The sequence below is a fragment of the Vitis vinifera genome, chromosome 18 (genome assembly GCF_030704535.1).
Source record: "Vitis vinifera cultivar Pinot Noir 40024 chromosome 18, ASM3070453v1".
Taxonomy (NCBI): domain Eukaryota; kingdom Viridiplantae; phylum Streptophyta; class Magnoliopsida; order Vitales; family Vitaceae; genus Vitis; species Vitis vinifera.
In genome coordinates, this window is record NC_081822.1 from 17,914,471 (window position 1) to 17,940,427 (window position 25,957).

At 38.8% G+C, this 25,957-nt stretch overlaps 1 protein-coding gene across 1 annotated transcript; it reads right to left on the minus strand.

Annotated features, from left to right (window-relative positions):
• Positions 1-17,312: 17,312 nt before the first annotated feature.
• LOC100252926 (G-type lectin S-receptor-like serine/threonine-protein kinase At1g34300) lies at positions 17,313-20,217 on the minus strand. The gene has a single exon (XM_002267599.5). It carries the CDS (start codon positions 20,043-20,045, stop codon positions 17,496-17,498), a length of 2,550 nt encoding a protein of 849 aa, XP_002267635.1. The 5' UTR covers positions 20,046-20,217; the 3' UTR covers positions 17,313-17,495.
• Positions 20,218-25,957: the final 5,740 nt, after the last annotated feature.

A 25,957-nucleotide genomic window follows, 5' to 3' on the forward strand; every position in this document is an offset into this window, starting at 1 on the left:
GATTATATATATCAACAATGTTAAACCATATATAGAGAGTATATATATTAATTTGAAAAGGAATAACAGATTATATATATGATATTATAATAAAATTATAAGTTTATTTTATTTTATTTTTATAAAAAAAAATACTGTTTTAGCATATGTTAGAAACATAAAAATATTAACATCTTTATCATATTTTGGGTTAAAAATTAATAATAAATATTTAAAGTAATAATTTTTCATAATATTTTATTTAAATTGAATAATTAATAAAGTTAAACTTTTTAAAAATGAGTCAAAATTTTCACTCCATGTACTCATTTAGAATTGAATTATCAACATAATATTATAAAAAAATTTATTTTATATGTAATTAATTAGATTGGTTTTTTAATTTCAAAATTATTTTTAAAAATTAAAAAATTCATGAAATAATTTAAAATTATTAATTATGTCTTATTTAGTTTATAAGACATATAGGAACAATATTTGAAAAGAAATAATAGATTATATATAGCAACAATATTAAATCATATATAGAGAATATATATATTAATTTGAAAAGGATATTACAATAAAATCATAGGTTAATTTTATTTTATTTTTATAAAAAAAATACTATTTTAGCATATGTTAAAAACATAAAAATATTAACATCTTTATCATTTTTTGGGTTAAAAATTAATAATAAATATTTAAAGTAATAATTTTTCATAATATTTTATTTAAATTGAATAATTAATAAAGTTAAACTTTTTAAAAATGAGTCAAAATTTTCATTCCATGTACTCATTTTGAATTGAATTATCAACATAATATTATAAAAAAATTTATTTTATATGTAATTAATTAGATTGGTTTTTTAATTTCAAAATTATTTTTAAAAATTAAAAAATTCATGAAATAATTTAAAATTATTAATTATGTCTTATTTAGTTTATAAGACATATAGCAACAATATTTGAAAAGGAATAACAAATTATATATAGCAACAATATTCAACCATATACAGAGATTACATATATTAAATTGAAAAGGAATAACATATTGTATATAGCAACAATATAGCAACAATATTAAACAATATTTGAAAAGGAATTCATATATTAATTTATTACCTGCCGGTCAAAACCCCTGCACTCTGTTTCTTCTTCTTCCCCAACACAGCAACACCACAATTTGCCCTCTGTCTTCTTCTTCTTCCCCAAAACAACAACACCACGAAAACGTTTTGCCCTCTTCTTCTTCTTCCCCAACACAGCAACACCACGAAGATGCACTGATGCAGCCCTCTGTCTTCTTCCCCAAACCACAAAGACGCAGCCTCTCGCTCTCAGACTATTGGACCACGATCTGCTACCTTCCACCAGGCACTGCACCAAAGATGAAGATTCTAGACTCCGGCAATGGTGGATTTCTTCAACCGAGCCTTTTTTTAAAGGCTTTTGAAAAGGTCATGGGTTTGTTTCAAATCTTCATAGGTTTGTTTAAAATTTTCATAGGTTTCATAGGTTTTCTTTTGCAGAGGAATCTCTGATTTCTCTGAAAAATTAAGACTTGTTGTGATGGGGCTTTTTGTAGAGAATCTGTTGAATTTTTTTCCCCGAGTTGACCGAGTTAACTCGGAATATCGGTCGACTTATCCAAGTCCAACCGATTCAGACTGAGTCTAGGTATCTGGTATCAGACTCGTCGTGGTCCGCTTCAAGGCAGATACAACTCGACCGAGTCGTACTGGACTCGGCCGATTTTTTGAACGTTGCGACATCGTGGTCCACGTGGACATTGAGTCTTACCTCTATAAGCTCCATCTCAACCTACACATAAATATGTATGTGTATCGTAACCGTCAACAAAAAAAAGGAAGGTCTCATCATATGGCACTCATTGAGAATTGTTTTTTTTGTTTTTGTGTTTATTTTTATTTGTATTACATTGTTTACTTTTTTATTATAAACAAATTAGTGTATATAAATGAAAATATGATAAATTTTAAACTTAAATTGAATTTATATACATGTGATATTATATATCACTTACATTTTAGTATATATAAAATAATTAATTAATATAATAATTTATGTTATTTGTTTTTTTTCTAAATAGGCTTTCATAATTTATTATATTTTATTTATATTTAAATATAATTAACTAATTATATTTATATTAAATATAGTGTCAATTGTTTTAATAAAATTAAACAAAATATTTTTATATCAAATTAAAAATATCATTGATTTAATTTCATATATTATTATTATTTAAATAATAAGAAAAGTTTATTAATCACTCACACATTTTTAATAAATTATAAATCAAAATAATATAACATTTTTATTTAAAAAAAAATTAAGGTTAAATATTTCAAATGAAACAATATGATTTTATATATATATATATATATATATATATATATATATATATATATATAATTAAAATTAAAATATTAAAATTATAATTGATAATTACGACTTTGACTATTTTTAAAATAATTCAAAACCATAGTCATCAATTAAACTTAAAATTATAGTTGATAACTATGATTTTGAATTATTTCAAATATGGGAAAAGTTATAATCACCGATTAAGGTTTTTAACTTAAAATCATGATTAGTGATTACAATTTTAATTTTTTTTGAAAAATAAAATCGTAGTCATCAAAACACAAGATTGGATAATATTTTAAAAACAACTTTAGGTGATGTTTGTTTTTTGACTGAATAGAAAAAATCAAAATATCTGACTTTTTTTATTCAACTAAAACTAACTTGTTGATATCGTCCAACATAAGTAAAATGAACTTATTCATAACAAGTTTACTTTAATTATATTGGACGATCTACTTTTAACTAAATAAAAAAAATTAAATATTTTATCTTTTCTTATTCGGGAATGGATTTTTGTTTTTAATGTCCAATTTTTTGTCCAAACCGAACAACTTGACCATGTCAAAATACAAAACAGAGATAGAGGGCTGCAGAGGTGACAGGTGTGCCCAAAAGGAGCCGGCTTCATTTTTTATTTATATAAGCACGTGGAATTTACCAACACTGCATTTTTTAGATTTAAGATACCATCACTCTTTAACCATTGATCGTACTTCTTTGTCAGAAAATCTGAGCATATCACTGCCTTCAGCATAATCACTACTGTAAGCCATAACTGTTGAGGCCTCGCGTCCTTGGTAATCCACGTAGTTGCCAAATGGATGGACGTACGATCTCAACCAATATAGATTCTTGATTCAATCGTAATACCTGCAAAAGGCGTCCGGACACCACCCTCCGATGGTTTTGTCAGCCATGGTTTAGAGAGAGATAAATATGTTGGTCTTTTACTAGGTATAGCAAGCTTACCTTCCCCTTTGTGTGAAGGTTTGTATATATAGTATCAGAAGCTTTGTTCCCCTCTTTAATGGTGGGGAGATATTTTGTGTTGTCATCATGATGACACTAGGTGGTGGCAGGGCCATCATCACCCTACGGGCGGTTGACAGAGATCGTGGTAGGTGATCGTGTGAAGTGATCGTGGGAAGTGACTTGTTGTCACTTCATCTTGTCTTTTCACTCTGTAGGTGGCGGAACGTGGGTCATGGCAGGCTGTTGTGATAACGTTCAAGACTTGCTTACTTCAATCAATAATCTGGGCAAACGTATCCGGATGGCCTATGTTAGTCGTCCGGATGCATTTGTGGAAGTCGTCCGGATGTTATGCTTATGAGTGTCGTGTGCCTCTCCTTGAGGTAGTCCGGATAGGAGAAGCGCGCCACGTGCATTCTTAGGGAAATTCGGATGAGGGTGATCTGGATAATAATGTGTGCCACATGTCACCATGAGGTGTGTGGCACGTGTTATCAGGAGGAGGGGTCCCTACAATGCCCCCCTTTTTAACTTGCCTATTTTGCCTGAGCAAAAAATGGGCGGGTTAAAAAAATAAATAATTGGTTTACTTTTTTACTTGGTTGGGCCACGTGGCGAGCGGGGGCGAGGAGTCAAACAAGCATTTATGATGAGCCGCCGACCCTGGGTATTCCCAGGCAGCATGTCATTTCAATGATAGCGTAGCTGATCGTTTGGTATACCGAGGGGCTGTCCCCCTATAAATAGCATACTGTGCCTTTTGTTGCACTTTTCCTACTGCGTTTTTTCCTGTCAGTGCTGTTTCTTCTTCTTTTTGTGTTCTCTTTTGTTTTCTGAGTGAAGCCCTAGAATTTTCTGACGGTGATTTTTGCGTCTTGACGGTGTTTGCCTTGCGGTTTGCAACCCTTTTCTTCCATTTTACACTTGGTACGTATATTTTGCCTTTGTCTTTTCCTTGCTGCGCTTTGGTTTTGTTGGTTTGCTTTTGGCTTGTTTGGGCGAGTGTCTTTGCGACTGGGTGTTTTGTCAGTGGTTTCGAGGGTTTTTGTTGCCCCCCTGTGTTTTATGTGGGTTGTGGTTTTTCTTTGGGGTAGAGTCAAGGATTTTGGAATGGGTATACTGGTGGTGTGAGGTTTTCTGAGAGTTTCTGTCGTTTAGGGTTTGTGGGGCCGATTTGCTATGTTTTTTTACTGTTGGTACTTCCTCTATGCAGATTTTTCATCGTGAGGCTAAAAAATGTCTACGACCCAGGAAGCGACTTCTTCTGGCTCATCCGAAGGTGCCCGTGTTGAGAAATCTATTGACAAACTGAGTGTGAAGGAGTTCCGTGAACGTTTCTGTATTCCAAATGGTGTGCTCTTGGAATTTTTGGATGGGGAAGCCGTGTCTACTGAGAAAGCTGAAGGCAATGCTATCAGTTTTGCAAAGGAGCAATTCAACGCTGGGCTCTGGTTCCCTCTCCCGCCACTATTCAAGGAATTCCTTCACTTTACACAAATCCCACCAGCCTATGTCCACCCCAATACTGTCCGGGTGTTGATGGGATGCAGCATTCTAAGTATGCTGTTTAACTTGGACTTCTCGCTGTTGGAGGTGCTTTTTGTCTACTCCTTTAAGAAGGGAAAAAACGGTATTTTTAGCATGGCTACCCACCTGCCTTCCCTTCAATTAGTGACTGAGTTGTCGGACTCAACGAAGGGAGGAGCGAAGGGACATGTGCTGGTCCGGGGTGCTTGGGCTGGTCTTCTGGAGCATCCGGAGAGGCCATTTTCCCCAAACCATTCGTTGGAGCTTCCGGGTAAGTCAGTTTTGCGGGGACTGTCCGGCATTTGTCTTGTTGTTCCTCTTGTTGTGTTTACTAGATGGCTTAACACCTTTGGTTGCTGATAATGCAGGTTCGGACAAGAGGGGCCACATAGTCGAGTGGGTAGAAAAGGCGTCGTTTGCTCGACTAAATAAGTTGTTTGAGATAGCTGCTGCCGAGAGGCATTATGAGACGCTGCTCACTGCACGGAACCTGCTGGCCGTTGTCCGGGAGTCTCAAGCGTACATTATCAACATTCTCCCAAGGAAGCTACCAAATAAGGTAGTGTCTGGGGAGCACTACGTTTTGAAAGACCTCCCGTTCTACAAGGAGGTGAAAAAGGCCGATGCTGAGAAACGCCGAGCACTCCTTGACGATCGGGAGAGGAGGAAAACGGAGGGAACTTTGCGGAAGGCTCCTGGGAAAAAACGCAGCGCAGCCTCCCTTCCAGGTAAAGCTCCAACAAAAAAGAGGAAGCTGGTTCTTCATAATAAGGGGAAAGAAGTTAAACTCCCCACTCCTCCAAAGGAGTTTGTACGCCCTCCTATTATTTATGAGAAGGAGGTAACAATAAAGGAGCCGGAAAATCCCGTCCCACCCTCTATTTCAAGCGGACCCGGACATCTTGCGGGTCTGAACCACTCAAGGCCCTCAGTGTCGGCGGCTGGCCATTTGGCTCTTTTGGCAGAAGAAGCTACGTCAATAAATCAACCTAGCTCTCCCCATCCGGATGCGGACGCAGCGGAGGCTTCTTGCGCGGTAGTATCACCTCCTATGGCAACCCCAATGGAGGAAATGGGGGCAGAAAACCAGAGTCTGCCTTCTTGCGGGCCAAGCCCTCTTACCCTTGTACCGGCGAAGGGGCCAGCTTCAAGGAGGTCGCGTTCGGCACGCAACTTAAAGTCCGGCCTCATCGGGCGGCTTCAAGATCGATTCCAGGAAACCATCGAAGTCAATTGCTCGTCCGTCCAGGATGATCGTCCAGAGGGGAGCGAGACGGAGATGGCAACTGAGACCCCAGCCGTCCCGGTGGTGGTCCCGGATGAGGGTACGCCCGGAGAGGCCTAGTCGGCTGAAAATGAGGGGGCCCCGGACCTGGAAGAGGAGTCACCTTCCAACGCCTCATCAGGGGGGAGTCCTGTTGATGATGCGGCTTGCATCTCTGCTGGCTCTTTTAGCTATGCAGAGTTGGAAGAGAAACTGAAACGAATTCCACCCGGCTCGGTTGCTGCCATGCCTTCAGCAAAAATGTTTGAAGTGGTGGAAACGGTATTTTTGTACTTCTTGATTTTTTGTCATGCTGATGTGTTTGTGGTATGGTTTGTAATTTCGCTTTTCTTGCTTGTGTGTTTGTCTGCAGCTGGTGAGTGGTCTTCGCGGCATGGCCCAACAACACGATCTATTTACTGACCTACTGCGGACCGCTGATTACATGAAGGCTTTCGCCTCTCAGCGCAAAAACAGTGAAAATCAGCTGCGCTTGAGACTGGAGGAAGCCGAAGCCAATTTATCCACCGCTCGGGGGGACAACGAGGCTCTCCGGGCGGATTTAGCTGAGGCAAAGAGCCGAGAGGAGTCGATGGATGCCCGCTTGCATGAGGCGGAGGATGAGGTGGCTCTCTTGAGGGGGGAGGTGAGGCAACTCCGGACGGAGGTATCCATTGAGAAGAAACAGAAGGAAGATTTGCAGTTGTGCTTATCAGCGCAAAAAGAAGAGCTAGAGGGTGAGTTTGCTGCAGAGAGAGAGAAGCTTGAAGCGGACTACCAGAAGCAAGTAGATGATATGTTCTTCTTCGGCTATCGCTGCTGTATGAAGAAACATGGCATTAAACGGGATGTCCCTTCAATTCCTCCGGGTGAAGAGAAGAAGCTGCTTGACAAGCCTGCTCCCTGATAGCTTTTCTTTTTGTAATTTTTGCTGTTATCTTCTTTCTGTATTTTTGTAGTCTGGAGACCTCTTTGTATATACCTTCACAAATATTAATAAAACATTCTTTATTTTCATTTGTGCTTGTCTTCTTTCTTTCATTGATAATATAATACTGCTTTAAATTGGACACATTCCACAGTCTGAGTAATGGAGTTCCGTCTAGCTTTTGTAGATGATAAGCTCCACTTTCACTTGACTTAAATACTATATAGGGTCCTTCCCAGTTGGCTTGAAATTTCCTTGCTCCCGTTTCGATAGTATTTTCAAAAACTTTTCTAAGGACCAACGTACCATTTTTGAAGCTTTTGGGCCTTACTTTGCGATTGTAATGAGCGGATGCCTTTTGCTGATAGTTTGCCATCCGAATGGCTACGCTTTCCCTTACTTCGTCTGTCCAGTCCAAGTTTCTTCCTAACTCTGCGTTTGCATCATCTTGCTTTGCTGCCTCAGTCCGGATAGTAGGTAACCCTATTTCGGTAGGAATGACTGCGTCCATACCGTATGCGAGGGCGAAATGAGTGTTTCCTATTGGCCGCCCGGGTGTGGTTCGATAGGCCCACAGGACGCCGGGTAACTCTTCCACCCATTTTCCTTTGGCTTGCTCGAGCCTTTTCTTTAAGGCAGTGATTAGCGTTTTGTTTGTGGCTTCTGCTTGCTCGTTACTTTGAGGATAACACGGTGTGGAGTATGAATTCCGGATGTTCAGTTCCGAACAGAAATTCCAGAATGCGATGCTATCAAATTGTGGATCGTTGTCGGCTATAATGGTTTGAGGGATTCCAAAGCTGCAGATGATGTTTTTCCATACGAATTTGGTGACATCTTTGTCTTTGATGCTTGCATATGCTTCAGCTTCCACCCATTTACTGAAGTAATCCGTGGCGACGAGCAGAAATTTCTTCTAGGCAGGTGCGGCTGGGAGGGGTCCCACTATGTCCATGCCCCATTGTGCGAAGGGCCATGGGCCTGAGACCGGCTTCAATGTCTCTGACGGCATATGTGGAATGGGAGCATGCTTTTGACATTTATCACATTTTTTGACATAGGCTGCGACATCTTTCTTCATGGTGGGCCAATAATATCCTTGTGAATGGGCCCTATGCGCTAAAGACCGTCCTCCAGAATGATTGCCACATACCCCCTCGTGCATTTCAGCTAACACATACAGGGCCTCTGAATGACTTAGGCACCGAAGATAGGGACCTGTGAAAGAGCGCTTGTACAAGTGCCCCCCAATCAGAGTGAAACGGGCGGCTTGCACCCGTATCTTGTGTGCTTGCTTGGGATCTTCGGGCAACGTGCCTGTCCGGAGGTATTCTTTGATGTTGTTCGTCCATTCTTGGTCGTCTACTTGGCTTGCCTCAATGGTGTTGCAAGTGGAGGTTTCTGCGACAGAAGGGTTGGTTTGCACATGTATAGGCAACAGAATAACTTCTTTGATAGGGAGGGAGGCAGCTATGCCGGCCAAGGCGTCGGCGCGCCCATTTTCAGTTCGTCTGATTTTTTCAATTGTCCATTCTGTGAATCGTTGTAAGGTGTTCCTTACTTTAGTTAGATATCGCGCCATGCGCGCATCCTTGGCCTCGTATTCCTTCTGGACGTGTCTTACTACGAGTTGCGAATCACTATAGACCCGAAGCTTGGAGACGGATAGAGCCAGAGCGAGGTCCAATCCGGATAAGATGGCCTCATATTCTGCTTCATTGTTGGAGGCAGGGAACCCCAACCTGATGGCTTGCTCCAGGTGTTCCCCTGTTGGGGACTGTAACAGAAGCCCGACTCCGGACCCTGATGATCGTGAGGCTCCATCAACTCGCAAAGTCCACCACTCTTTTTCACTTGATTCCTGGCGTTGGCTAGGCCTTCGGGAATATTCCAGCACGAAGTCAGCCATTACTTGGCCCTTCATGGACAATCTGGGTTGGAATTCGATTCCAAACTCGCTCAATTCGATGGCCCATTGAAGCATTCTTCCTGTTAAATCTGGTTTGTGCAGAATGTTACGAAGGGGTTGGTCGGTCAGCACGACCACCAAGTGGGCTTGGAAATAGGGGTGGAGCTTTTGGGCAGCGCTTCGAAGGGCTAAGGCTGTTAGCTCCATTTTTAAATACCTGGTTTCTACGTCCGCCAATGCTCTGCTGATGTAGTAAATAGGTTTCTACTCCTTAGGTGAGGGGCAGCGGAATAGAACAGCGCTGATTGCCCACTCCGATACAGCCAGATACATGTATAATTTTTCTTTTGGGATGGGGTTGCTCAGGATGGGCGGTTGCATAAGACAGTGTTTAATCTTTTCAAAAGCGTTTTGACAGTTGTCCGTCCATCCGTTTGTTCCAGCTTTTCGTATTGCCAAGAAGAAGAGTCGCAATTCATTAGTGAAGCGGGCTATAAAACGCCCTAGCGCGACGAGCTTGCCTGTGAGGCGTTGTAACTCCTTCTTGTTCCTGGGTGGTGGAGTTTCTATGACTGCCTTGACTTGATCCGGACTGACCTCTATGCCTCTTTGGCTGACCATAAACCCCAAGAATCTGCCAGCGCTTACGCCAAAGGCGCATTTAGAAGGATTCAACTTCATGCCATATTTCCTCAAGAGGTGAAAAACTTCTTGTAAGTGAAGAACATGCTCGTCTCGGGTTTTGCTTTTAACCACGATATCATCAATATATACCTCTACCGTGTGGCCTATTAGAGGTTTGAAGATCTTTGTCATCAGTCTTTGATAAGTGGCGCCAGCGTTTTTGAGCCCGAATGGCATGACTCTGTAGCAATAAAGGCCGTGTGGCATTATGAATGCTGTTTTTTCCTCGTCAGTCGGGGACATGGGGATCTGATGATATCCGGAGAAGGCATCCAAGAAAGAGAGCATCCCTTGCCCAGCAGTAGAATCCACGATTTGATCTATTCGTGGCAAAGGGAAACTGTCTTTTAGACACGCATTATTAAGATTGGTGTAATCGACGCACACCCGCCATTTTCCTTCTTTTTTGGGTACCACCACTACGTTTGCCAACCAGTCCGGATAATCTACTTCTCTGATGAATCCGGCTTCTATCAATTTGTCAATCTCAATCCGGATGATTTTTTGTCTGTCCGGGTGGAAACGTCTAACCTTCTGCCGGATGGGTCTGGCTGTTGGCAAGACGTTAAGTTTATGGGAGGTAATTGAGGGATCAATTCCCTTCATATCAAAATGTGTCCATGCGAAGATGTCATAGTTTTGTCTGAGGGCGCTCTGCATTTTCTAGGTTTCTTCTGGTGCGAGGAGGGAACTGATATTCGTAAGGTGAGTTCCTTCTTCCGAAATTTGGATTGTTTGCAAGGGATCTGCTGTCGGGGGATCTTTGTCCACCGGACCCAATAATTGCTATTGGTCATGCGGATTGCTGGACTCAGGGAGGGATGCATCCTCCTGGCTGGTCCCTGTTTCTCGTGTTATCTGGTAGCATTGGCGAGCGGCTAACTAGCTGCCATATAGATTAACTTGCCCATCCTTGGTAAGGAAACTTACCATTTGATGATATGTGGAAGGGATGGCTTTCATATAGTGTAGCCATGTGCACCCCAAGATGACATTGAAGGGCAACAAATCTTGTACCACCGAAAATTGTACGTTGAGAGTGACTGGGCCAGCTTGGACCGTTAGTATAATGTCTCCCAAGGACGTAGTTGACGACCCGTTGAATCCGGACAGGATTCGTCCAGGGTTTTCGAGGCCTGTGAGACTGTGTCCCATGCGGCCAACGACTGATGCTTGCATAAGATCGGTCGAGCTGCTTGGGTCAACTAGGATGCGTCTCACATCGAAGTCTCCTATCTCTAGGGACAGGATGAGTGCGTCGCGATGTGGCTGTAGTGTCCGGGTGGGATCTACTGGTGGGAAAATGATTGTCCCATCTATGGGGCGAGGGGCCCCCTCCAGTTAGTCCAGGCCAGATGGAATTGATGTGTTTGCGTATTGATGCGGCTCTCAACAATTTCTGCCTTTTTCGCCTGGAGTCATACTCCTCGTCAGATGGGCCTCCGTTAATATAGTTTATAACGGTCTTAGGGGCGGTTGAGGCCCTGGGGGCTCCAGAGTTATGATGTTGGGAAACGCCCCTACCCTCAGCATCTGAGCGGAGGTACTGTTTTAAATGTCCTGCTTTGATGAGCCTCTCGACCAGATACTGGAGGCACCTGCATGTCTCTGTTGTGTGACCATGTTCTTTGTGGAAGGCACATCTCTTGCTATGATCTCTTGTGGATGGGTCCGTTCCAATAGGTCTAGGCCACTTGAAGTCGGACAAACCTTGGATCATCGGGAGAAGTTTCTCATATGATATGAAAAGAGGGGTGAGAGGCGGCCTTTCCGGGCGACTTGGCCCTTCCTGCCTTCGGTCAGACGGCCTTGGTCGGTCCGAAAGTTTAGCATTTCTTTCCGCGCCACCTCTAGATGCTTGTCCAGCAACCAAGACTTGCTGGGTTGCTGCCCGTACGTCATCTTCGAGCATTGAGTATTTGTTTGCACGTCTGAACAAGTTGTCCATCGTTGTAGGAGGCTTTTTAGCTAGTGATTCGAAAAATGGTGTGCCTGGACAGATGCTTCGCTTGAAGATCTGTAGGACAACATCCATACTGCAAGCCTCTACTTGAAGCACGGCTTGACCGAACCGCTTCACGAACTCCCTTAAGGATTCGTTATCCCGCATTTTTATGTTTTGCAGAGTGCTGATGTTCTGCTTGTGTCGAGCGGAGCACAAGTATTGTCCCACGAAAGCTTCGGATAGGTCCCTGAAATTGTCAACAGAATTGGGAGGTAGGCGGTGAAACCATGAAAGGGCCTGCCCTTGTAGATTGGCGGGGAATACTTTGCACAACAGCGCATCATTGCCAATATCGAGCGTCATGAGCTGTCGATAATGCATGATATGATCGAAGGGATCACTGGACCCATCGTATGTGGAAAATTTTGGTACGAGGAATCCCCTTGGGGGCTTGTAATGAATGATATGAGAGCAGAAGGGCGTGGAGAGCATGTCGTCCAACCTTTTGCTGATGGAGCCAATGGGTGGCTTGTTTGGGAGGTTTCTCCTAGCCTGTTGTACCGCTAGGTGCGAGTGAACGTTCCGCACCATGGGGGTGACCATAGGGTCACGGTGCGGGAGCACGTTCTGCACCATGGGGGTGACCACAGGGTCAGGGCGTGCTGCCCAGGTTGTGGCTGCTGGTGGCCTTGGTCTCACAGGCTCTTGTAGGCCTAGTCTTGCGCGCATTGAATTTGACAACTGGGATTTCTATCGCGTTGTCTTTTTGTTGAAAAATGAGTGGAGTCCGAGCTTTCCTCATGGGGAGCTCGAGGCATGGGCATGTGTGGCTCATGTGGCCTTACGTTGTATGTTTCTGGGATAGCTCCCGCTGTCCCAGGATACATTGACTCTGGTTCTGGCCTCAAGTTTGCTACCTGGCCTCTCGAATGCTGACGACGAGGAGGCCCCGATGTTGAAGCCTGGATACGTAGTACCGCGTTTTCTTCTCTTAATCTTTCTGTCTCCTGGAGGAGAGCTTTCAGCTGTCGTTCGCTTGCCAACTGTCTTCTTTCGATGACTTGGCACCATTCAGAATTATCTTCTTTTTCCTTACCAGATGAACGGCTTTGGGAAGGTGTGGCCATCTTTGCTGGTGACTGAATCAGTGATATGTTCCCACAGACGGCGCTAATGTTGAGGCCTCGCGTCCCTGGTAATCCACGTAGTTGTCAAATGGATGGACGCACGATCTCAACCAATATAGATTCTTGATTCAATCGTAATACGTGCAAAAGGCATCCGGACAGGGTGTCCGAACGCACCCTCCGATGGTTTTGTCAGCCATGGTTTAGAGAGAGATAAATCAGTTGGTCTTTTACTAGGTATAGCAAACTTACCTTCCCCTTTGTGTGAAGGTTTGTATATATAGTATCAGAAGCTTTGTTCCCTTCTTTAATGGTGGGGAGATATTTTGTGTTGTCATGATGACACTAGGTGGTGGCAGGGCCATCATCACCCTACGGGCGGCTGACAGAGATCGTGGTAGGTGATCGTGTGAAGTGATCGTGGGAAGTGACTTGTTGTCACTTCATCTTGTCCTTTCACTCTGCAGGTGGCGGAACGTGGGCCATGGCAGGCTGTTGTGATAACGTGCAAGACTTGCTTACTTCAATCAATGATCTGGGCAAACGTATCCGGATGGCCTATGTTAGTCGTCCGGATGCATTTGTGGAAGTCGTCCGGATGTTATGCTTATGAGTGTCGTGTGCCTCTTCTTGAGGTAGTCCGGATAGGAGAAGCGCGTCACGTGCATTCTTAGGGAAATCCGGATGAGAGTGATCTGGATGATAATGCGTGCCACGTGTCACCATGAGGTGTGTGGCACGTGTTATCAGGAAGAGGGGTCCCTACAATAACTATAGAGGCGGATAATGTGGGATCAGAAAGTGTTAAAATCCCAAGTAATTGAATTCCAAAACTGGGTGAAGTCAAATTGCTACTGATTGAAGAGTTCAAGCCTTGGTTCTAATACACTATACTATTATTCCATCTAAGAGTGAGATTCCCATATTTAGTTAGGCTAAATGAGAATGACCCAGCTCGCAACGTGTTGGAGCTTGTGAAAATTTGAGAGGAAACAATAGTATCTGTTGGGTTTTCAAAGGTGGACCACACTGAAATGGGGCAGTTTTGAAGGACGAGGTTACCTGAGTCGTCGAGGACTGCATGGGAGACGCCGTGCCCGGCGGTGCCGGACTCCTAGAGGATGGTTCCCGAACCGTTGACGAGGCGGAGGTTGCCAGAAGTAAGGAACTGAAGGGAGCCTCCGGAGTCGATGACGGTGGGTGAGGCGCCGCCGGCCCTCCAAATGGGAATGTGGGCACAGGTGATGGCGGCGGAGAAGGAGGTGGGGTTGGCGGGGATGAAGCGTAGAGAGAAGGTGGAGTTGGGGGAGGTCCAGGTGTCGTTGAGGTGGGAAGCGTGGAGGGTGGCGCCGAGGCGAATGTCGGCAGAGGAGAAGGCGGAGAGGAGGAGGAGGAGGGCACAAAGGGGTAGAAATGGAAGATTCATTTGCTTCCCTCCAAGGAGTTCTGGTGTGGAACTGGGGGCTCCGAGAGGGATTTTTTGAAGAAAAACTCGGAGCTTTGAACCAAATCAAGACTTTGAAAACAAATCCATAGAGCAAACCAGAATTCATACTTTGAAAAAAAATCCGTAGAGAAAACCAGAATTCAAAGTAATGTTCAATCTAGGGCATTAAACACTTCATAAATTTGAAATCGGTGACTGGTGTTTATTTTTTTGGTTTTTTATTAAAAGTAATTTGTTTTCATAATTTAGGTGGTTTGTTTTTCTACTTTTTCATGACTTATTATAAACTTTTTATTAAATAGAAAAAATCAAAATATGTAGTTTTTTTTAAATAGAAAAAATAATATATTGGTTTTTTTTTTTACTTTTTAATACTTAATAGAAATAAAATACTACAAAAACAAACAATTTAATATTTAATATTATTAAATATTAAGGTTCTATTTAGAATTAAGTAAAAAAACAAACACCAACTAAACTTTTTATTTTTATTTTTAATAAATCAAAACTATATGTATCAACTACAAATTCAAATTTGAACTTACTTTACCTTTTCAGTTAAATCAATTAAATTTCTTACCTTTTAAGGTTTTTGCTTCATTCATCCTTCTCGTTTTATTTGGTTTCTTATCGTTTCTCGTTTTCTCTGGTTCATCCTTGGCTCAAATTCTATTTATCCAAATTTTCATCTTATTTCTTATGTCATAAGATTTATGAGTTTTTTTTTTATTTTTCTTGTAAATATGTTTGGCTTTAAGTGTATTTTAGTTAAGGAGGGGGCTACCATGAATTTTTTTGTTAAAGATCCCAAAAACGGAGGGACCACACCGGTTGGCGTTAAGAACCTGAAACCATAGTAGATTTTTGTTATAGGAACCAGAAAAAAAAGGGTTCCAATCTTCTAACCAAAGTTTTTTAGAAAAAGAAGGAAAAATCATCGAATAATCTTCCAACAATATGGGGAATTTAAAGGTGATAATGAGTTTTCATTGCTTTTTAAAACATCATACAAATAACCAATTAAAAATATCTAAAATTTATCTTAAAAAAATATCCAACAACCACTTTTTCCCCCTTTTTGTTTTTCTTCGTGGATAAATGGGGTCCAAAATCTGTGACTGGATTTTTAGTTTTCGAAAATCCACGTAGTTGTTGGATTTAGTTTTTAAAAATCCACATTGCACTTAGAATATTCATCATCTCTCATGACACCTTTGTGTCAGAAGGGTTCCTTGTTTTTTTGCTGATTGAGGTTACTAGATGACCCATCTCTATAATCTTTGTGGGAATGATAGTTGTTTTTTACTTCATTAGATGTTATTGCACTAAATACCAATCAACCAGATTTCATTTTTTTCATCTCCTATATCACCTCTCTCCTAAATGCTACCATATTAGATATTACTATACTTAAATATCGTCGGCCATCTACCACCTTACCATCACCTACAACTCTTCTCATGGAGACCATCATTCATTATACCCTTATACATATTACATAGCTAAATGTATGCCCACCTAAGCGAAGTCGTGGTCCACGTGGACATTGAGTCTTACCTCTATAAGCTCCATCTCAACCTACACATACGAAGACATGACATATTACACAAATAGATTCCACAAATATGTCTTTGTATCGTAATCGTCTACAAAAAAAGGAAGGTCTCATCATGTGACACTCATTGAGAACTTTTTTTAATTTTTGTGTTTATTTTTATTTGTATTATATTGTTTACTTTTTTATTATGAACTGATTAGTGTATATATAAATGAAAATATGATAAATTTTAAACTTAAATTGAATTTATATACATATGATATTATATACCACTTACATTTTAGTATATATAAAATAATTAATTAATATAATAATTTATGTTATTTGTTTTTTTTTTCTTTCTAAATAGGCTTTCATAATTTATTTGTTTTAAATAAATATAATTTATTATATTTTATTTATATTTAAATATAGTGCCAATTGTTTTAATAAAATTAAACAAAATATTTTTATATCAAATTAAAAATATCATTGATTTAATTTCATATATTATTATTTTTTAAATAATAAGAAAAGTTTATTAATCACTCACACATTTATAATATATAAAATCAAAATAATATAACATTTTTATTTAAAAAAAAATTAAGGTTAAATATTTCAAATGAAACAATATGATTTTATATATATATATATAATTGAAATTAAAATATTAAAATTGTAATTGATAATTACGACTTTGACTATTTTTAAAAGAATTCAAAACCATAGTTATCAATTAAACTTAAAATTATAGTTGATAACTAAGATTTTGAATTATTTCAAATATGGGAAAAGTTATAATCACTGATTAAGGTTTTTAACTTAAAATCATGATTAGTGATTACGATTTTAAATTTTTTTTATAAATAAAATTGTAGTCATCAAAACGCAAGATTGGATAATATTTTGGAAACAACTTTAGGTATGTTTGTTTTTTGACTGGATAGAAAAAATCAAAATATTTGATTTTTTTTATTCAATTAAAATTAACTTATTGACATTATCCAATATAATTAAAGTAAATTTATTAATAACAAGTTTATTTTAATTATGTTAGACAATCTACTTTTAACTCAATAAAAAAAGTCAAATATTTTACTATTAAGTAAAAAAACAAATACGGGAATGGATTTTTCTTTTTAATGTCCTATTTTTTGTCCAAACCGAACAACTTGACCATGTCAAAATACAAAACACAGAGAGAGGGCTGCAGAGGTGACAGGTGTGCCCAAAAGGAGCCGGCTTCATTTTTTATTTATATAAGCACGTGGAATTTACCAACACTGCATTTTTTAGATTTAAGATGCCATCACTCTTTAACCATTGATCGTACTTCTTTGTCAGAAAATCATTCATTCCAAGAGGGGATTCTTTTTTTTTTTTCCATTTTTTATAAGCATAAAATTAAAAATATTTATACAGACTATTCAATTACCCTGGCACCAGTAATTTATGCAAATTCAGACTTGTGATAAAGTAAAATGGCTTCTCATTGATTGAGAGTTTCCCTCTTGACCCAAATAAAAAACCTATGGTGTGTTGCTTTTGTTGAAGGTGGTAACTTTATTGTATGAGGTTATTCAATTCTGTGAACTAAGACTGAAATTTGCCCATCTTCACAACACAAATTGATTATAGTTTCCAACAACGAATTACAAAATACAAGACAACAAAAGTATACAAGAGTGTATATATAGGAGACTTGGGCCACAATTGCGCTACCAGTTTCTCTTCCGGCTTCCCAGAGCATGCTTCAGAACCGGTATTTGTAGACGAGTTACAAGCCTGGAGCAACCTCTGAGTGTAAGAGGGATGAAGAGGCTCTCTCCACGTTCCTCCCTGTAACAGATGAGGATGATTTCTCCACATTCCTCCCTAAAACAATTGATGAAAATCCTGCGTTTTGCATTGATGATGATGATGAGGGAGCTGGGGCTGAAGCTGCAAAGGTGGATAGTGCGCTTACATTACTGCTCACGTTTATGCTAGTCCCACCAGCAGATACTTCCATAGCAGCCTTTGGGGCTGGTGGCCTCTCAATCTCTGTGACTCCTTCCAGCATTTGGACTACTTTCCCCATCATTGGCCTCTGAGATGGCTGCTCCTGGATGCACCAAAAGCTCACCTGGATTGCTCTCTTCGCTTGCTCCATGTCCACCCCCTGGTCACCGAGCCTCTTGTCCACTATTCCCTCCATGTTTCCCTTCTCAAACTCTTCATAAGCCCACAATGAAAACTTTTTCCTGTTAGTTTCCGCTGAGACTTCAAAATTCCTTTTCCCGCTCACTATCTCCAATAGAACCATACCATAGCTGTAAACATCAGATTTTGAAGTGATTGGAAGATTTGCAAGCCATTCTGGTGCCAAATATCCTCTAGTTCCTCTAACACTTGTCAAGGTTCGGTACCTATGGTCCTTAGGATTTATGAGCTTTGCAAGGCCAAAATCTGACACTTTGGCATTATAATTCTCATCCAACAGAATGTTTTCAGGCTTTATATCACAGTGGACAATACAGTCTCGACACTCCTCATGAAGGTATGTGATACCCCTTGCAGTTCCTAGGGCTATGCTAAATCGGTTTTCCCAGTTTAACAATCTCCCTGAATGTCCTTCTGTGGGAAAGAGGCAGGTATCGAGAGACCCATTTTTCATGAACTCGTACACCAGAAGCCTGTGACGTCCCTCAGAGCAGAAACCAATCAACCTCACCAAATTCAAATGGTGGGTGCTACTTATGGTTGCAACCTCCATCCTGAACTGTTTCTCCCCCTGTTCAATGCCCTCAAGTTGTTTCACTGCAACAATGGTTCTGTTAGCAAGAATCCCTCTGTAGACAGCCCCAAATCCTCCTGCTCCAAGCTTCTCCTTGAACCCCTTTGTTGAGCGCTGGAGTTCCTTGTATGAGAACTGCACAGGGGCACCAGATGCATACTCAAGAAGTGCATATTGAGCTGATAATCCCCCAAATTTGGGGCTGTTTTTACAGCACCACCACCACAAACCACCCTCCAACAAAACCAAAGCAGCAAGAGTACCCAAAACCACAACAGCAACTATCCACGCATGCAACTTCCACGCCCCATCATCTCCATGGGAAAAAGCAGAGGGGTTCGGCACCACAGGCCCACAAACCTTAACATAAGAAGTACTAGGCAGTGCAGGCGACTGGTACCCGCTAACAAAACCAGGCACTTTCAAGTAACACAACCCTGTGCCATCTGACAGTGAAGTTGAAGCAATACAAGACCCACCCACAAGACAATTCAACCTACAGGCCGATATCCCAACGAAGAAAACCTGTGAGGAGAGCTCAGAAGAGTAGGTCAAGAACTTGGCATGCTGCAACTCCAACATGGTCAAATCCCCAGGACAATTCTCAATCTCCTCCTTCCTCTTACACCCCTTAGTACTATCCTTGGGATCAACAAGCTCAAAATTCTCAGATGGGCACCCGCAAACCGGAGTGGAATCATTATAACTACAAATACCTAGGTTTCCGCAATATCCGAAAACCTCACATTGGTCCTCAACAGCAGCCCATCTCACATTCGAGATTCCACTACCACTATCGGAGCTATAAATTCTCAAATTCCCATCACTATCTAACCTCACAAACCTGAGTAGATCACTGCCTTCAGCATAATCACTGCTGTAAGCCAAAACTACAGAAGTGGATAATGTGAGATCAGAAAGTGATAAAATCCCAATTGATTGAAGGCCTAAACTGGGTGAAGTCAAGTTTTTATCAACTGTAGAGTTCAAGCCCTTACTCCAATACAATATGCTGCTATTCCAGGTAAGAGTGAGATTTCCAGACTTAGTTAAACTAAATGAGTATAACCCAGATCGCAAAGAGTTGGAAGTCGTGAAATTTTGCGTGGGAACAATCGTATCTGTTGGGTTTTCGAAAGTGGACCAGACAGAAACGGTGCCGTTTGTAAGAACAAGGTTACCTGAGTCAGAGAGGGTGGCGGAGGAGACGCCGCGGCCAGCGGTGCCGGATTCCCAGAGGACGGTGCCGTTGCTGCTTACTAGGTGGAGGTTACCGGAAGTGAGGAACCGGAAGGATCCGCCGAAGTCAACGGCGACAGGGTAGGCACCACCGGCCCTCCAGATGGGGACGCCGCCGTAGGTGATGGCGGCATAGAAGGAGGTGGGTGTGGCGGCGATGAAGCCAAGAGAGAAGGTGGAGTTGGGGGAGTTCCAGGTTTGGTTGAGGTCGGAGGCGGTGATGCTGGCACCGAGGGGGATATCCGCGGAAGAGACCGCGGAGGAGAAGAGGAGGAGGATGGAGAGGGGTAGAACTAGACATGGAAGATCCATCTGGTAGACCGTCCAAGCATCTGTGAATTTGGTGGGGAGAGAGAGGGGTTTTGAAGAGGTGGGGATTGTGCAGCAGACTTTTGACTAAGCCACAGAGAGAGAGAGAGAGAGAGAGAGAGAGAGAGAGAGACGCGTGTGCGAAAAGGTACAACTAGTCAATAATCAAACTTCCTCGGCACTCGGCACTCGGCAGGAACCTCTCATATTTACCCCAAAAAAATATTTATGTGACATATAAAAAAATATTTATTCATATTATTATTAAAAAAATAATATTGATTTTATATAAATTCTTCATGTCATGCTGTTGATTATTCCATGTTTAATGGTCAAATAATTTGATCACGCGTTTGTTTCATCTGACCAACCATTACATTCCTCATCCCACTTGTCCCATAAATTAAAAATAAAAAATATTTTTAAAATTTGAGAAACCCAAAAAAAAAAAAATTAAAAATTAAAAAGTGATAAGTCTTTTTTCATAATACCTAATAACAAGTCACTTAATTTTGAAATTCAGCTTGTCTAATTTATTTATATACTTGACAAAATAAAAGGGAATAAGAATTTAGGAAGCCTTTTTCCTCGCATCAACCAATAATCTTGAACACTGGAGGCGGCCCATTGTACATTTCAAGGCAATCACTGCCTCCAACAAAATTTGTTTTCATGTCTTTGTCATAAAAGTCTAAGACCCTTCAAAACTCAATCATTGCCCTAATTTTTTTCCCACCATCTCCTCACCACACATTGGCTACAATTAAATACAAGTTATATAACTATTGTGAAATTCTTACCTATAAATTTAACTACTGTTTATTATCATCAATTTCATTAATACTTTGTAAATCAACTGTGACTTAATAACTTAAGTTAACTTATTAAATAAATTAAATACATTTGATAAAAAAATTTAATATTATAACTTAGTTAAAAATAATTGTATTAAATCAAAATAGTTAATTTGTTCTTAATCTCAATTTTTTTTTTGTTTTATTTACCCCTATATAATAAAAATATATTTAACAATTATGTATTGTAATCCATTACTCATTTTTTACTATAGATATTTTAATGTTACCTTGTAAACTTATAATACTTTAAGTATGAATGTTTAATAAATAAATTTATTGATTAAGATTAATAATATAAGTTAATTTTTTAATAATAAGCATTAATTACAACAAATGGAATAAATATGTGAATTTAATAATTTAGATTAAATTTCAAGTTAATTTTACCAAATAACAACTTAAAAATATAAAAATAAATAATAAGTTTTAAATTAATAACTAAAAAATAATTTAAATTAAAGTTAAGTTATTAAGTAATAAGTATTAAATTTTATTAAACACCTAATCACTCTAATAGTGTCACACATTTTATCTATTAGATATTTAATTTAATTTCATTCATTAATTAACATAATAACGAACCCACGTTTATAATAAAGTAACATACTTGGATTAAAATTCTAATTCATAATTAAACTTACACTTTTAAATATTATAAGAAACCTAAATAAATAATAATTCTTAGTGCAACTCAAATTCCTACATTTTTTTTGTCATTTTGACTTTTATTTGTTTTTTATTCTAAGGCATTTCACATTTGGAATGCATTGGCAATTTTCTACTATATGATTGAGCGGGTAATGATGTTTATCAAGGATGAACTGTATTAAGTCAATGATGTAAAATTAACTCTTATTTTTATTTCATGTCATTATCCCACTTAATATACCCATTTTTGACTTTTTGTATCATTACTTTTAGATAAAAGTTAAAAAATTTATTTTTATATTTAAAAATAAAACTTAACTAAAAAAACAAAAGGGTTGTAAAGTAATTTAAGCATACTAATTGTTGGAGTTGGGTTTGGGTGCCCAAGTGAGTTGACTTGACCCGACCCAAATAAATGAGAAAATGGGGGAGCAGTTTCTCGGAGTTTTATAACTACCCAAAAATTGTCACTATTAAAAATAAATAATTTTTTTAATTATCTTTTTTTTTTCTCTCTCTAAGTGAAAAAATCTCGTTGAGAATTCTTTCCTAAAAAACCAGATAGAGATATTTTAGTTCCTCTCTCCCTGAAAACCACAAAAAGAAGAAATATGTTTTCTTCTCTCTCCAAGAAACAAAAAAAGTAAGAATATAATTCTTCTAAAGAAATAAAAATGTCTTTTCTTGAAGTTATTCCTAATTTTCACCGTGAAACAAAGATTAAGGCTCTTATGCTGTGAGAAACGAATGATTCTCGTATTCATAGTTTCATTCATGACTTGAGACGAGAAATTTGGCTAGTGAAACAACCAATCTAGATTTTTGGCATTTCAGAAGGTAATCGAAAATCTTATTATTCATCATTGGTATCAAAGCCCTATTAGGTTGTTTTCTAGCCTCTTTTTTCTTTGTTTCAAAAGAAGAAGAACGTTTTCGTTTTCTTTGAAAAAGAAATAAGCAGAGAAAGAAATGTTTTTTGGTTATGGTTCTAGAAAAACACAATTCTTCAATTTAAAAATAAAAATAATAAATAAACAAACAAAAAATTTGGGATAATATGATTTTGGATATTGTTCAAATATGTTTTAATCTACTTATTAGCATTAGTATTATTTGCTTAGTGAAAAAATAAAAAAGACTATTCGTTACTCAAGGGAGAAGAGATTGTACTCTACCAACTAGGCTAGATGTTTTTTTTTTTTTTTTTTCATAAAAGACTGGTTATTAAAAACAACATCTAGAGTTATGGAAGACATTGTGTATAATCCTAATATTGTTGTTCCTTTTAACTTTAAGAGAGAAGATTAGTTTTTTTTCTACATGTTATTTTTTTTTTTATATGCTTTATACATGTAATGTGAATATCTTATATGCAAGATATGACATGAATATTTATTGTTTGATAAATAAGTATGTCATTTATGTATATGCATGTCTTCAATTCTTTTGTATATGTTATCGATACATGCTAGTTTTATAATATACTTTTTTTTATGGAATGGGAGGTTTTAGGCTAAAAAGAAATTTAAGTAATTTCTTGCCTAAAATTAGAAATACTTGCATAGATTATTTCTAATTTGTAATAATTAAAATTTTATATAGAAGTTGATTGGGAACATAATGAACTTTTGTTTCTATTACAATTTAAGGTTATTACACATTAGAAGATGATTAAAGTAGGTAAAAGTATCAATATCCATAAAAGTACCGATTAATAAGATTGTGCAATATCTCTAAGTAGTTGAATATATCGACTACCACTAGGAACATCATAGAATAATTAAACAAAGGTGAGAAATTGAATGACAATAATTACAAGATTTGGTATCGCTAAGTTCAGTATATCCTTAAAAAGCGAGAGACACTTGATACACTGAGTCATGTCATGTAAGAACCTAAACAAGGAAACTTTGCTTAACATAGAAGAGATTAGGAGGCTTATATGGCCTAGAAGAAAAAGAGTTCTTTAACTCGTATTACATTGTTAAACTGTATGTAAGATGAACCCTTGATTGAGTATAAGGTTTAGCAAATTGCTCATGAAAAGTGGCAAGCTCTAAAGGAAAAAGTATGGTAGACTTTTAACTACCAAGCTAAGAGAACTTGTAATGAAATTTAGAAATTACAAGATAAGACCAAACCATATAGTGAAACAACATCTTAGGGAGATGAAAAGAATGATAAGAGAGCTTAAGACATCTGGACATGTCTTCATTGATGAGCAACAAGTTGAGGCGGTTATCAAATCTCTACCAAAGAGTTGTGAACATATGGTGGTGAATATTACACATGATAAAAGTGTCAAGACATTTGATGATATGGTTTGCCATCTTGAATTGGAAGTCAAGCGACTTATGGGTTGCTAGGCCTAATGAACAAGCTCATGTAGTTGAATCCAGTTCTCGCAAAAATTTCTGACTTTAAGCGTAATAGAAAATTCTTTAAGAAGAATAAGAGATTTGATGATGCTTCAAAGAAAGAAAAAATTGAGACATGTAAGAAGTTTAAGTGTGTTAAGAAGGATAAGAGCAAGTTCAAATGCTATAATTGTGGCAACTTAGGTCATTTTACTCGTGAGTGCACTGAGTCAAACTAGACTTAGTTCCTACTAACCATAGAGACCAAGGAGCATATGTAAAGTTTCGATGAATTAGTTTCGGTACAAGATGAATCTATGTAGGAAACAACTCTAAATTTGAGGTCAATGGTATTGGAACGTGTAAATTGGAGTTGTGTAGAGGATGTACCTTATTCCTACATGATGTTCTTTATGCTTCGGATATTCGATGAAATTTGGTCTCTATGTTAGTCCTTCTTAGTTTAGGTTTCAATTTGAATTTTCATGATTCGGTAATGGAGTTATATTTAGGAACAACATACTATGGTTCTGGATTTGTTCTGAATGGTTTTATGGTTCTTGACATTGATAATTGTCTATTGTCTAATACTAATGATAGTTATTATTCGTTGATGACTACTTCTAGAAATACATGTGATAATGTGATCATATGACATGCTAGACTTGGGCATATTGGACAAGAAATAATGAATAGACTAGTTAGAGAAAATCTACTAGGTTAATTCACTAAAATTGATATGTCAACTTGTGAATATTGCCTAATTGGAAAGACAACAAGAAAACCATTTGGAAAAGGAACTAGAGCTAAAATACCATTGCAATTGATCCATTTTGACATCTGTAGTCCTATGAGTGTTAGAGCAAGGCATGACACCTTGTATTTCATCACATTTATAGATGACTTTACTCATTACAGTCATGTTTATCTTATTTCTCATAAGTTAAAAGTATTAGATTGCTTCAGACGCTACATTAATTTAGTTGAGAATCAATTGGATAAAAAAATTAAAACATAAACAACAAACTAGGGTAGAGAATATCTATCAGAACAATTTAAAGATTTATGTGATGAAAAGGGTATTTGTACTGATTACTACTCAAAAAGTGTTATTTCATAGCTTGTAATTAACTCTTTTAAACACTATTGAGTAGTAGTTATCACCTTTTAACTCAATTAACATATTAAGAACCCTTGCAATCAATTCTAATCAAATTGTGTTAAGTTTTGTTGTTTTGATAGCTTTTTTATTACCAAAGCAATCCGAGATTGAGGAGAGTTCTTTGGAATCCATGGCAAAGATGTCTGGACAGGGCGTCCGGACACACCATCGGAGGGCGGCGAAACATGGGCTGTGGCAGGCTGTCGGAATGACGTAGCAAGGCTTGCTGACTTTAGTCAATGATCCGGACAACATATCCGAATAGGATATGCTATCGTCTGGGGTATCACGAGTGTCGTGTGCTTCTCCCTGAGAGAGTCCGGATAAGGGAGTGCGCCACGTGTCCTCTTGGGGAATCTGGATGGAGTTGCTCCGGATAGCGATGCGCGCTCCGTGTCATCAGGGAGAGGGGTCCCTACACCTTGCACACGCAAACGGTCCCCCTTGCGACGCGCGGCATAGCTCATTCCACCCGGGGAAGAATTCTGTCCGGCCAACATTCCACCTTCTCCGGATATCTCACATTCGGATGGGAGAGGAGGATGTTTCAACTTCCCCGGTCAGACATGTCCGGATCCTCTGATAGCGCGTACCCGGAGAGTTTTTCTCTTAGTATATAGTGCCGCGGTGTTCTCCTGGAGCTTCCTGATATTTTCGACCGACATTTTGAGATATTTTACTTTAGATATTTGATGTCTAAATCCCCAAACTCTCCTTGTAACCCACCTATCATAGGATTCCTTAGTCTTTAAGTAAGAAAAAAGGATGAATAACCTCATATATATAGTTTGTAATTTTCTTTACACAAATATAGAATATAGATCTCGGGAGCTTGTTCTTGGAGACAACCTTTTGTATAAGGAAGAAAAATATATTACAGAGCACTTGCTC